Genomic DNA, 14,567 nt, shown 5'->3' with positions numbered 1-14,567 from the left:
TAAAACTCAATTTCCAACTTTCACTTGCATATGAAGCAATGGAAAATACCATAGCTTGAGTCAGGCACACCTTACTGCTCAAAGTAACATCCTTGCTGTTCAATACTCTAAAGAGATTTTGTGCTGCAGACTTACTTAATGCAATGCATCTTATTATCTCCCGCTTCCATGAGCATTGATTGTGGATCCAAGGAAGACAAAACCCATGACAGCTTTAACCTCTTCTCCATTTATCATAATGGTACCTCTTGGTTCAGTTGTGAGGACTTTGGTCTCCTTACATTGAGAATTGTAATCCACACTGAAGGCTGCCATCCTTGACCTTCACTAGTAAGTGCTTCAAGGTCTCCTCACCTATCTGTTTGTTAACAAGCCTGCTTCCAATCTTGATACCACATTTTTCTCAATATAATCCAGCTTCTCTGATGGTTACCCAGCATACAGATTGAATAAGTATGATGAGAAGATGCCACCCTGATTGACACCCACCTTTCCTGGTTTTAAACATGCAGTATGCCCTTGTTCTGTTTGCCCAATGGCCTCTTGATCCAGCTACAAGTTCTTAATGAGCATAATTAAATGTTCTGGAATTCTGATTTTTCTCAAGGTTATCAACAGTTTATTATGATCCACACAGGCAAATGCCTTTGTGTGTGAGTCTCTTCTTTGAGGCAAGATCCATCTGCCATCAGCAATGATATCCCTTGTTCCACATCCTCTTCTGAACCTGGCCTGAACTTCTGCCAGTTCCTGGTCAATGAAGTGATGCAACCCTTGTTGGATGATCTTCAGCAAAACTTTATATGCACGTGATGTCGATGCCATTTTTCTACAGTTTAAGCTTTCTGTTGTGTCAACTTTCTTTAGAATGAGTATAAGTATAAATATGGATCTCTTCATCAATTAGCCAAGTAACTGTTTTACCAATTTTCTGGCACAGATAAGTGAGTGCTTCCAGTAGTTCACCCACTTACTGAAACACTTCAGTGGGCATTCCATCAAGTCTTTGTTTTTGACTAAGGCTTTCTGTGCAGTTTGAACTTCCTCCTTCGGCACCATTGGTTCTTGCTCATATGCTCCCTGAAGTGGTGGAGTGCTGACTAATTCTTTTTGGTAGGGTGACTCCGTCAACTCCTTCCATCTTCTCTTGATGCTTCCTGCATCATTTAATACTTTGTCCATAGAACCTTTCAGGATTGCACCTGGGAGCTGGAATTATTTGTTGAGTGAATCCAGTTTCAGATATGCTGAGCTGATTGTGTTTTTCTCTTTGGGTTTTCTAATTCGAGGTCCTTGCACATTTCATCATAATATTTGACTTTGCTTTCTTGAGCTGATTTGAAATTTTCTATTCAGCTTTTTTACTTCATCCTTTCTGTTAGCGAGCGAGACCCTCACCCAGACCACTCACTGAAACAGAGATGGAAACAGTAAAGCTTTATTCAGACAGATTCGAATCTGGGCCCTCACCAGCAACTGAGGCAGGCTCAGTCTGTAAGGCGAGAGCCCCAAACAGCTTCAAAGGGAAGTTATTATACATTCTTGTGGGGCCTCTTGCCAAGCAAGGGGAGGGGGAAGGCAAGTTCTTGTGTGAAACTGGCAAAGCATTCTCAGAAAAGTGAAACAAAACAGTTTTTAAGTCTAACAAAGTAAGTTCTACATTTAAGATCAGTTTGTCCCCAGTGGTCTGCCAAATGATACTGTAGGTAGGCTAGGCTGCTTCTTAGAGCTTAAACATCCTGGGCTGGGCTACACCTGTTTCAGGCTGCAATTTAAAAATGTTTCCATTTCTGAGGGGGAGGGGGTGGTGGGAGTGGGGGTGTGTGACCTGCCTGTTACTGTTACAGGGCACTCATTCCTGACCTGGCAGGGGGGTGAGCTGCCTGTTATTGTTACAGGGCACAGTGTCACACTTTCTGCCATTTGCTTTACCTACTTTAAGGTCAAAAGCAAGCTTCAGAATCTCTTCTGAAATCCACTTTGATCTTTTCTCTTTCCTGCCCTTTTGATGGCCTTTTGCTCTCCTCAAGAATGATGGTCTTGATGTCCTCACGCAGCTCAGCAGGTCGTCCGTCCTTAGTGTTCAATGAGCCAGATCTGTTCTTGAGATGTTCTCAGAATTCAAGTGACACAGACTCAAGATGATATTTTGGTTCTTCTGGATTTGTTTGAATTTTCTTCAGCTTTATCCTGAAATTACCTATGAGCAATGGATTGTATGTTCCATAATTGGCCCCTTGCCTGGTTTTAGCTCCTATATTGAGTTTCTCCATCGTGTCTTCTCACAGATGCAGCCAATTTCACTTCTGTGTATTCCATCTGGGGAAGTCCATGTGTATAGTCGCCTTCTATGTTGTTGAAAAATATCTCTTATGAACATGTCGTAGATTTTGCATAATTCTCTCATGCAACCTACAGCTTCATTTCTATCCCAAAATCCACATTTTCCAACAACTGTTACTTCCTCTTTATTCCAAACTTTGCATTCCAATAATTATCAATGCATCTTGATTGCATGTTTGATCAAGTTCAGTCTGAAGTCGTTGGTCGAATTCTTCAATTTCTTTCTCATTGGCTTTGTGGTTGGTGCATAAATTTGAATAATACATGTATTCCTTGAAGGTGGATAGATATAATCCTATCCAAGACATTGTACTTCATGATGGATTTAGAAAGACCCCTTCTGATAATGAATGTCATGCCATTATTCTTGATCATTTTGCTCCTCGTATAGTAAATCATATGATTTTCTGATTGAAAATGGCCAATTACAGCTCACCAATGCCTAGGATAACATATATGAATATGCTCTGTGAGCTATAAAGCATTACAATGGATGTAATGTATGGATACGAAGAATAAGAATAGTTCACTCACTGCCCCTTTAAATTCATTCAGTTTGTCCAGTTGGCATTTACTCAGTGCGTTAGTCTGGGTTGACTATAGAAATAAATCCAGAGACAATCATATATGTATAAGAAAGAGCTTTATGTAAAAGAGCAATTGTATATTGAGCAAACATCTCAGGCCAGTCCAGATCAAGTCCATAAGTCCGATATTAGCCCATAGGTCCAATACCAGTCTACAAATTCCTCTTCAGACTCACGTAACACATGCAATGATGCCGAATGCATGAAGATCACAGGCCAGTGGGTGGGAAGTCTTGTGGCTCCAGTGGCGGTGGAAGCATCTCATCTTAGTGCTGGTGTGGGTCTCCACATGGCTCCTCCAGCTCCAGAGCTCTGGCTCTATCAGCATAGCTCCATGTGGCTTGTCAACAGGAATGTCTCGCAGGGAGTGGGTCCCACCTCCTGGGAGGAAGACAAGAGTTCCCAGGATCCTCAGGAAAAGACCATGCCCACACAGAGGAATTATTAGCTATGACCTGATTGACAGGCTAGACTCCACCCCTTCGCAAGTTAACAGGAGATTATGTAAGTAGATTAGGTAATTGCCACAGTCAGTTTTCATATTCATTTGCTGCATTCCATGGCAGTTACTTCTCAGATATGAACATGCGAATGAGTTATTTATGGAGACTGTAGTAAAATTAGACTCTCTGCCCAGCTTCCATCTGCTTCCCTTTTGTGGGTTATCTAGACTCCATCTACACTTCTAATCTGTGGAGGTTCACAAATACAAGCTGATTTTAGTAAACAAAGAAAAACATCATAATTGAAGGAGAGATTGAAGTCCCGAGGACACCTGACGAATGGAGAGTGTACAGGCTTAGGTAGTGTGGAGTCATCTAAACTGTCCTGCAGTCTGCACTTCCACATCTTTGTTCATCCATTTGTCCTTACATGCTCTCTTCTGTCTAAATTCTATGCACCCTGAAAGACCTATTTGCCACCTTGAGAAGCAAGTCCCTTTCATTCATCTGCCTCTCTGACTAGACAAAGAAATCTCGGACGTGTTTTGTTCATCTTTGTAATCTCACCATCTGGCATGGGATCTGGAAAATGGCAGCTGCTTATTGAGTCCAGTTTTCGTTTATCTCTTTTCTGTCTAAGCTCATAAATCTTAGTGGTATTAAGTCATTGATTATTTGTGTGATTTTCTGTGGCTTATTTATAGTTTCCAGTCTTCTCCAATAACTAGGAGGGTCTCTTGAAGCCAAGAACTATAACATTGGCTTATTCTTTCGCCAAAGAGTTTAGCAACTTCTTAGTACACTGGAAATATTCTGCGTCTAATTAAACATCAGTTTCTGTATAGTGAGAGGCTTGGGGAAGTGCAAATAATTAAGGGCTTGACCAAGAGGGGGCAGGCTCATGGTTCTAACCCACCCTGGGGTGTCTCAGTGCACAAGCCTAATGATTTGCTTCTGAAAGACTTTAAACCTTGAAGACTCTATGGGACAGTTCTCCTGTACACACCTGGAGTCACATGAACTCTTCGTGAGTCAGAATCAAGCTGACAGCAACTAGCAATTACTAGTAGATGGAATTTACTGTCTTGTTTTTGTTTTTCAGAGAAGCACATTCCAGAGGCTGTATATAAAACGCTGGGTGGACCCAAAAATACATCTTGGTGAAAAGCTATTTGTGGTAGATGCATGAGGAGAAAGCTGCCATCTTGGGGACTGTAGGAGGTTGGTAGGAAGGTTAGGAAATACAATCCGGAAACTGGGCACATCGAGTCCAGAGAAGCAGACAATCGCCAGAGGATAATTACTTACATTGGCAATATTGGGTCAAATCAAGCTGTCTAAAACTATCAATGGCAGTTTCAATATGACAGAGGTCAGCAGAGGTTTAAACCTTAACTCAAGACTGATTTGTCAGAATTGATGGATAGGTTGTTGCCCCGAAATATGGAAAGAAAAGCACAGGGTTATGAGCTGTAATAAGTGGCTTTATTAAAAATGAACTCAAACTTGAGTTTTTCCATACTTGCTTCTCCTGATCTATCCCTTCTGTGTCTGTAGTTCTTTCTTGATAATAGTGGATCTTATTCTCAAAGCTATTTTACAAGCCAACTGCTTTTATGTAAGAATGAATGGATTAGATAAAAAAGAATGGATGGATGGATTATTATTTAGAATGGATATGCCTCCCAACCCTGCCCACTCCCCCGATTTTGCATATTTTCCCAGGTCTAAAGTTCTACCTTTGGAGAACCAAAAGATGAATGAATACTTTTTATTTCTCAACAACGATGTGGTTTATTATGTGATTTCTGTTGCTAGGGGAGAATTTTAGATGTTAAGGAAGCATAGACCCAGCCCTGATAACATTGTTGGGTAAACATTGGGCTGTTAACTGCCAGGCCAGTGGTTCAAACCCACCAGCCTATCCATGTGATACAGATGAGGCTATCTGCTCCCATAAAAATTTCTAACATCAGACACCTGCATAGAGTTTCCATGAGTCAAGATTGACCCCATGGCTCTGGGCTTTAGTTTGGGTTGGATAGCCAGTTAAAGGACAGGCTCTTAGTAAGAGATTTGATGAAGACGCCGTGTTTCCCAAGTGGTGTATCCTGGAAAAGTAGGGACTAATAGGGGCTCTGTAAACAAAGGAGCTCAAGCTCAGGAAACCATGAGCAACAATGTACTGGAGTCCTCACTTGCAGAGTCACAATATAGTTCGTCTTTACAGGTGGCTAGAAGCCCCTTACATGGCACAAAAATGTGCCCTGCAGGAAATGATTCTTTTTTTTTTTTAATCTTTTTATTGGGGCTCATAAGACTCTTATCACAGCCTGTACATACATCAATTGAGCAAATCACCCTTATACATTCATTGCACTCATCATTCTCATAATTCACCTTCCACTTGGGTTCCTGGAATCAGCTCGGTTTCCCATTTTCCCCCTGTCCCCCTCCCACCCTGATCCCACCCCTGGTCCCTTGATAGTTTATAAATAATTATTATATCTTCTCTTACACTCCCCGGCATCTCCCCTCACCCACCTCCCCATTGCCCATCTCCCAGAGAGGAGGTTACACATAGATCTCCGAGATCGGTTCTCCCTTTCTACACCCCCTTCCCTCCTGGTGTCGCCACTCCCACCGCTGGTGTTGAGAGGACAGAAGAAATGATTCTTAAAAACATTTTCACAAGAGGCAATGCACCCCTGAGAACTCTATGATGGTAGCTAGCCTTTCATGGGCCTCTGGGGAAGCGGGAACGCCAATGAGGATTTCGCTGGTCCCTCCATCGGGAAGCTGGAGGAAGTGTGCTAGCGGGGTGCCACCCAGCCTGGAGCCTGGTGAAACTCATTGTCCAAGAGCTCGTCGCATGTCACCTGTGTCTCAACTCCCCCTCCACGGAGGGTCTTCACGATGAGAAGTGCCTCTGCAGTTTTCCATCAGGGTGTAAGGAAGGGTCAAAGAGTGGAGGGAGATCGATCTCAAAACAGTCGGATTGCTTGTTGTGAGTGTTAGCAATGGATGAAACAGGTCATTTAAAAGAAAATACGAATGGATCTGATTGCTTTATAAATTTCCTTCTCTATCTAATGATTAACTCACTTAGTTGTCGTTTGTTCCACCAAACCATGCTGACTCATGTGACCTGATGTGTCCAAAGCAGAGATAGCTGCATAGAGTTTTCAAAGCAGATCAGCAGACTCTCCCCCGGGATACTTTTGGGTGTATTCATTGAACTCTCAGCTACTAAAAGGGCATTAACATATTGGTGCCACCTGGCTCTCTAGATGGGTCTAAAAACATTTCTCTTGCTTATTCTGGATTCCTTCATATTGTTACTTTGGAATTTTCACAATTGCTCCCTGATTGTCTTTCTTCTTCTTTGGCCTATCTGGAATAGAGTTGGGGAAGTGTCAGATAGGACCGCTCAGCCCTCTGGGAATCCATTTCATTTTTTAAATATTACTTTTAGGCGCATTTACTTTCTGCCTACATGCCTGAGCCCCGGGGACGATTGCTTTTGGCATCTACTAGTTACTGACACTTAGACTCATGTTGCTTCACTTGTTTGCTTTAAAAACAGCTGTTTTCACTTGAATGGTGGCCAGTTTTGAGAAATGGATAGCCTGTTACCTAACTGAAAATTTTCTCTGGTTCATGGTGAATGAAGTCAGCATTTTTTAAAAATGAAAATGTGCTTCCTGTCTGAGGAAGTCTTTCAAGTCTGCCCAAACCCAGCTTAAAACTAGAGACACCTCTGTCTGCTTGGCTGCTGTCAATAATGAATATACACATTAGCACTGACTTTTAACTCTGTGGGGGTGGAGGCAGGGGTGCCATATTTTTCTGCCACGATGGGGTTCTGGCTTCAAATATGTGACAATTCTGCATGATTGGAAATCACTGACGATTATGCACGGGCATTGAGAAGATGAGCTTGCTGGACTCAGAGACATTAAAACCGATTGGACTCTTAGCAATGATGTTGTCCAGGAGTTTACAACTGGGCTCTGTGACTCCCCTGTGGGTGAGCATTCAGTACATCCCAGGGATCACAGCAGGTCTGGATTTTCAATTTTCCTTCAAGCCCAAAGTCCAAACAGTGCTGACTCAAAGCAAACTCTTGCATATCAAAGCAGAATTGAGCTCCCTTGGGCTTTCAGGGGTGTATATTTGGGATGTAGATTGTCAGATATTTCTTGTAAGACACCTCTGGAAGAACTTGAACTTCCAACCTTTCAGTTAACAGCCAAGCCCGGCATTAACTGTTGGCCCCACCCAGAGACTCCCTTCTTCCCTTGATTGCCTTCATACTGTCTGTTTGAAGAAAGGACTCTGGACTGCAGTGCATTTGGGAAGTAGGAATCAGTTTTGTCATTCCACAGAAAAGGTGGAAACACGTTTCCAAGGTCATGCGGTTTGTAAGCGGTGGATGTTGATGTAATTAGGGCCAGGCCTGCAGGGATGGGGTGTGAGCCCTTGATGGCTGTAGGCCTAAAGAGGAACTAGGAGGACCCACCAACCTAAAGACATTCTTGCTTTTCTTTTACCTGATCCCATTTCTCCAGCCCCCAACTTAGGACCTAGGACTTGTTCCTTGAGTAATACATGTTGAGCTATACAATAGAAGCAGAACATTGTCTCCGAAAGGCCCTCTGGTAGTTACCTAAACTGTTGTCAGTTTGAGACTTAAGAGTGAAGGGGTGGAGTTTAGCCTGCCAATCAGGTAGCAGCTTGATGAGCGCATGAGGAGGCGCGAAGGAGACAAATAGCTCATTCGAGGCGGGACACTCTCTGACTGCCTGGGAGACATGGCGGCTGACAAGACACAGAGAGCTACCTTAGTACCCTGAGGAGCCACGTGGAGACCTCTGCCAGCGTTGAGATGCTTATAATGCCGATGGATCCATAAGACTTCCCACCCACTGGCCTGTGACCTTCCTGAAATCAGCATCATTGCATGTGTTTCATGAGTGTTAAGAGGACTTTATAGATTAGTATTGGACATATGGGCTCATATCAGACTTATGCATTTGATCTGGACTGGGCTAGGATATTTTCTTAATATACAATTACTCTTTATATAAATCTCTTTCTTTTACACGCATGAATGTCTATGAATTTATTTCTCTAGTCTACCCAGGCTAACACAAGCCCCTTATCCAAAAGTCACATGATATCTGTTGAACTTCCTAAACAAGTTCTCTGGAAGCAATTACATACAAGACTTTGAAACACCATTTAACTTCTGTGGGCCTTGTTATTATTTAAACGTGGCAACAATAACATGTTATGTAGTTATTGGTTGAACTGAACAATAAATAATAGACTCCAAGAAAAGTACTCCACCCAGACGTACTCATAATAGCCCCTCCTTCAGAGGTGGCCGCTTGTGTCTGTGTGGTTGTGTTGTTGCTGAGTTGTAATGCTTCAGGAACCTTTCTCTCAATCGTGGCGGGGAAGTGTGAATACAGTGTGGCCAGGAGAGAACCAACGGCAGAGGACTGTCTTGGAGGAAAGCTGGACTTCAAACCAGTCAATGGGTCCAACTAGTGATTGCTTTCCAATTAGCGGTCATTCTTGATGGACTCGCTGAATCCTCTTCTTGACAAGAGACCTGGGCATGAAGCAGCAGAAGAGGATCGAGATGAGGTGACAGTTGAGTTAAGGGAGGAGGCCGAGCTTCATGCACTGGGAGCTACTTCAAGCTACTGGCAGCCTAAGAATATCTTTTGAACTATAGAAAACTAGAATCCCTGTTTCCAGTGTCTACTTCCATTGATCCCAAGTTCTACACTATCCCCCTCCTTGTAATTTCATCAATGCCTGATCCCTGCCTGCCACAGCCAAGCCCAAGTCTGAGAAGTGAACAATTATTAAAGGCTCCAACACTGAATCCAATTGCTGCCTGAAAGAGTTCTCAACACGGGGTAGCTTCATGAAGAGCTGCCCAGAGAATTGTGGGAGTGGATTAGGGAGTGGGAGTGTGGACTCAATAATTTCCATTTCCAGAGTTCTAGAAGACCAGCCCCTAGAAAAGGGCACCATGCTTGGCAAACCAGAAAGTCTGAAAACAGAGGGAGACCCTCAACGAGATGGATTAACCCAGTGGCTACAACATGGGGCTCAAATATAGTAAGAATTGTGAGGATGGTGCAGGACGAGGGAGTGTTCAGTTCTCCCGTCTATAGGGTCACTGTGAGTCAGAGCTGACTAACAAAGGGCACCTAGCAACAACAACATGCCTTTACCACATCACATCTCTCATTTTCACACTATCGCACATAATCCCATGTATTACGTGCTTACTTGAGTAATGGCTGAAAAATGAAAATAAATAACTTGATTGGTTGAGAGTGGCTTTTCAACGTTTGCTTTCCCTCCTTAAAACCCTTTTTCTTGGCATTGGGCAGATAGCGGGTCAAAGAATAAAGATGAAGAAGTAGGAAAGAAAGGAAGCACTGAGAAAGCAGAGGGAGGGCGCCTCTCCTTTGCCATGTTCTCACCCAGGCCCGCTTCCTGCCTGCTCCTGACCTTGGATTCCTGAGAGCTCAGGAAATGGAGGAAACCATGGTCAACACCGACATCTGAATTTGGGGGTAAAGGGTCTTCCTTGAACCCTGCCCTCTTCCAGCTGAGATCACTGTAAACCTCTGTGAAGGGAACCGCCTGAGAGAAGGTTGCCGGGCTCTCAGGAGGCAGCCCTGTTATCAAGCACTTTGATGGATAAGCTCCAAACCCAGCTCCGTGGAGAGCTCCTTCGACCCTTGCCGTTCAGAGGAGACTTTGCTCTGGAGAGAAACCACAGTGGGGGTCGAGAGAACGAGCTACAACAGACCGGCGTTTGAGATGTGGTTGTTAGATGCTGTTGAGTTGACCGCTGGTCCACGCTGACCCATTGGGATCACACATTTGTGGTCCCCAGGGTTTCCACTGGCGGTTTTCAGTGCAGATTGTTAGGCTTGTCTTCCGTCTGTCTAGGTCTAGAAGCTGTTCTACAGCATGTTCAGCACCACAGCAAAGCGCCAGCCTCCACGCGCAGACAGCTGTGTGGTGGCTTTGAGGCAAGGCCCCATGCGAATCCGAGGGTCTGACTCAAGTGGGGCTTCCTGCCGGGTTAACAGAGAGGATTTTGAAAGCATGGTGTAGTTTGTAGGTTTAAAACTTTGTTGTAAGTTTCAAAAGGGAAGGAGAGCATGGTATTGTACTAAACACTGAAGCGTGCACAGGAACTCCGAGACAGCACTTTTCACTGTGACACACCCGGCACTGAGACACGAGTGGGCTTTCAAAGATGATTACATCACATGGCGCTGTCACGGGTTTCCGCAACGCAGGAGCTCACACTTGAGCTCCCAAACTTACAAAAGGTGCTTATGAATGACTTCAACACTACGGCATGTATCACAGGTAATACCATGCCATTAGGATTTAATCCTGCATCTGTATATTTGTTTACATTTCTCTGAACCATAAATGGTGCCACAGATAATCCGTAAGCGTGTAAACTTCGAAAGATTTTAACATTCTAGAATAGATTTGCATCTACTTTCTATACTATAGTAAAGGAAAAAAAATAAGGTCCTGTTACATATATTTTACGAATTCAACACACATGACTTTTTCTTTAGATTTTCTGGTATTTCTAGGCTACGCAGTTCTTCTGTACGTTTTTTCAAATTATAACATATCTCCAAAATGGTTTCCAATCTATTTCTTGAAAAGCAAACAAATCACAACAAGCACATGTATGTGAGCCTGTTCAGTTCAGAGCCATGGTTGTTCAAAGGTCAGCTGTTATGAAAATCCTGGCTTTGGGGTATGAGCATCATGACATCATGCACATTCCACTAATTGGGTGGGCTGTGTGCCATTGGGGGAGGTATTCAACCAGCCATGTTGGCCATTCGTTTCCATGTCTTTAAGACAGAAGAAATGTCTGCGTTCAATGTTCACGAGGGCAATCACCCTTGCATTTAAGAGCCAGGTTCACAGCTTTGCACTCGGTAGGCATGGAATAAAGGAAGGGAAGGAGGAACTTCCAATTCTTGATTGTATCTCTTTCATAGTGAAAGATACATCTAGTGAAATTGATAGCAATGATTTCAGGGAATGGCTTTGTGAGTCTTTCTGCAAGATCACATTTTAGTTATCCTGGCTTCGCTATCTTTCATGCCCATCATGAATATTTGAAGATGGCATATTTACATCACTACACATAAATTACAAATACAGATTTGCATGTTGGCAAACATTAGTGGAAACTCTGTGTGTGTGTGAGAGGGATGCATTTATCTCACTGCCATCTGTTTATTTTTTAGACAGCTCTGGCTCTCTCCAGAAGCAGGAGCTATGGAGGGAGAAGTGGGAGAGGAGTCACTTGCCAAGCAGAAGCCTCTCTCGGCGCTCCATCAGCAAAGAGAGATGGGTGGAGACTCTCGTGGTGGCTGACACGAAGATGGTCGAGTATCATGGCAGTGAGAATGTGGAATCCTATATCCTCACCATCATGAACATGGTATGCCAGGCTGCATAGGGCGGGAAGTTGGAAATAGATGTCATAAGGGATGCCCTCCCCACCCACCTGCAAGAAAGCAAAAACATGAGATCTTTTTGTGACCCTTTAGTGCACGTGCATGCGCGAGCATGTGAATTTATTACTGGAAAGACAAATTCAGGACAAATTAGGATTTCTCCTTTTTAAAAAAATGTATACACTGGAAAACTTTTGTGGTTTATCATTTACATATTTCCACTACTTAAGGAGGTCTGGCAGAAGTTCAAACCCACCAACTGCTCTGATGGGGAAAGATGAGGCCACCAGGGAAAATTTACAGCCTCGGAAATCCTGTCTTGGGTTATTAAAGCTCAGATTCAACTCTACGCCATTGTGTTGCTTGACTGGGGGCACAACTGTGAAGTGCTCCATGGCTAACAGAAAGGTTGGTGGTGTGAGTCCACCTTGGTAACGCGTTGGTTATGTGTTGAGTTGCTTATCATGAGGTTGGCAGTTCAAAACCACCAGCTGCTCTGTGGGAGAAACACGATGCTTTCCCTTCTAGTAGAGAGTTCATCTCCAAAATGCACAGGGGCACTTCTACCCTGTCCTATTGGCTCTCTGGCCTTGGGATTGACTTGATGGCAGTGAGTTTGGCTTTTTTGGAGTGGCTCTTCTAGAGAAAAGGTCTGTCTCCATGGAGGCTAACGCCTAATTAACCCTCTGGGGCGGTGGTCCTGCTGCGTCACAGAGGGCCCTATGAGTCAACAACACTGGTGTGCTAGCACATAGCAGCCACATTCTGTATGTGTTTTGGGCTCCGCACACGTGGGTAAGTGGAGGCAAAGGACGAGAGCAGGGTGGGCACACTGCAGCTCACAGCCATATGCGGCTCTTTGGGTGCGTCCATGTGGCTCTGAAGTAAAATGGAGGATGAAAATAAAGCTATCATCATTTCCTTTCAAGTTTAAAGCTAGTCTTCAGATCATGGGGATTGCATTTGTTTGTACAAATACATTTATAGCTCTCGTGTAGTTCTCAAACTGTTGTGAGGGACAGGATTGGCTCTTCCCTCTCAAAAGCTTGCTGAACCCTGAACAAGAGCATGACCTCCTCCAGGCAGTTGGCATGGAATTCCAGTAAAGGTAATACACTTTGGGTTCAAGCTTCCTTACAGCATGACTGGCGTTTCCTGCCTTTCCAGGGAGGGTGTTAGTCTTTCTGGCACAGGAATGTAGTTGTTGGAGACTCCCTGAATTCTTGATCAGGCCATTCTATAAATGGTCCCTGTGTTTGTCTGAGTGACTAGAGAAATAAATCCAGGGACACTCAAATATGTGTAATAGAGAGCTTTATATCAAAGAGCAAATATATATTGAGAAAACATTTCAGGCCAGTCCAGATCAAGTCCATAAGTCTGAAATCAGCCCGTAAGTTCAATTTTAGTTCAGAAATCTCTCTTCAGACTCACACAGCCACATGCAATGATGTTGAATGCAGGAAGACCCCAGATTAGTGGATGAAAAGTCTGGTGGATCCAGCAGTGGTACAAGCATCTCAGTGCTGGTGTGGGTCTCCATGTGACACCCCCAGCTCCCAGAATGTGGCTCTTCAGCAGGAAGGTAAAGCAGAGAGTGTATAGTCCCAGAACCCTTTTCATGAGGTCACGCCCATAAGGAGGCACCATCAGGCCTGATTGGCAGGCTGAACTCCACCGCTCCACTCTTAATACCTTCAAGTTAACACTAGATTATGTAACTAACACAGTCGCAAAGAAGAAGCAATTTTACCTCATCAAAAACTCCTCTTTAAAATACTATCTGAATTCACTTTCTAATGTACTAAGCTATGAAAACCACAGACATTCTTCTGCTTCTCTACCATCTAGAGCTTCCCACACTGAACAAGATACTGGTGGTTTGGGTGCCACCTCATGATACTTTGGTTCAGTTTGTTGGACTTTTGGTCTTGTACTCTGGATTTTTAAAAGCCCCTGGGGGTTACTGAGGCGCCGTTAAAGTGGAGAAGCACCTACTGAGTGTTGCGGAGAGGAGAAAGCTTGAGCTTTCCCCATACGTGGCTGGATATCAGGTGAGGCAAAAACGCTTCCCTTTTTACATACGATAAACCCCATTCCAAACCTAGTCAGACCCAGGAAATTCTGTACAAGTTTTTGTTGGTTAACATCCATGAAACGGATGTGTTTAGTTATACAGGATATTATGTGATTTGGATGACCTCTAGTTGTCCTTGACCCAGCTGCTGCTGCTGGACACAATTTGGAAGCTGGAGGGGTACGCAGTGGCAGCAGGAGCAGAGAAATAGCAAGGTCGGGAGCGGGGGAGGGGTGGGGGGAGCAAGGGTGCCTGGTCCTGCTTGCTGCCTGCCTGTCTGTCCCCCAGACAGAATCGAGAGGCTGGATTCAGAGCCACATCTTCTGCCTCACCTGTCCTGTAGCCCTGGCTCGTCAGGGCTACGTGGGTGACACAGACCCAGAGAAGCTTCTTAGAGAATGTCAATGTAGCTTAGCCTTGGTTGCCCAGGGGACTGGATTCCTCCCCTTTTCTGCAATGTACCTTGTTTATAACCCCATGGCAAGAGTGATGGAGTGGAAGGATGGAATGTCTATCTCAAGGTGGTATAGAAAACAAACAAAATACTCCAAACCAAGCACATTGCCCTCTAGCTGATTCA

The 14,567-nt window shown here is 44.1% G+C and overlaps 1 protein-coding gene across 1 annotated transcript in view; it reads left to right on the top strand.

Annotated features, from left to right (window-relative positions):
* ADAMTS12 (ADAM metallopeptidase with thrombospondin type 1 motif 12) overlaps positions 1-14,567 on the top strand; it is a 369,301-nt gene that overhangs the window by 196,783 nt on the left and 157,951 nt on the right. The window contains exon 4 of the mRNA XM_075540912.1: positions 11,698-11,894. Coding sequence (XP_075397027.1) covers positions 11,698-11,894 — 197 coding nt within the window. The remainder of the gene's footprint in view (positions 1-11,697; positions 11,895-14,567) is intronic.

This window comes from Tenrec ecaudatus, chromosome 2 (assembly GCF_050624435.1).
Source record: "Tenrec ecaudatus isolate mTenEca1 chromosome 2, mTenEca1.hap1, whole genome shotgun sequence".
Classification (NCBI taxonomy): domain Eukaryota; kingdom Metazoa; phylum Chordata; class Mammalia; order Afrosoricida; family Tenrecidae; genus Tenrec; species Tenrec ecaudatus.
The sequence above is the reverse complement of the archived record's forward strand: the minus strand, read 5'-3'. Positions and strand labels throughout refer to the sequence as shown.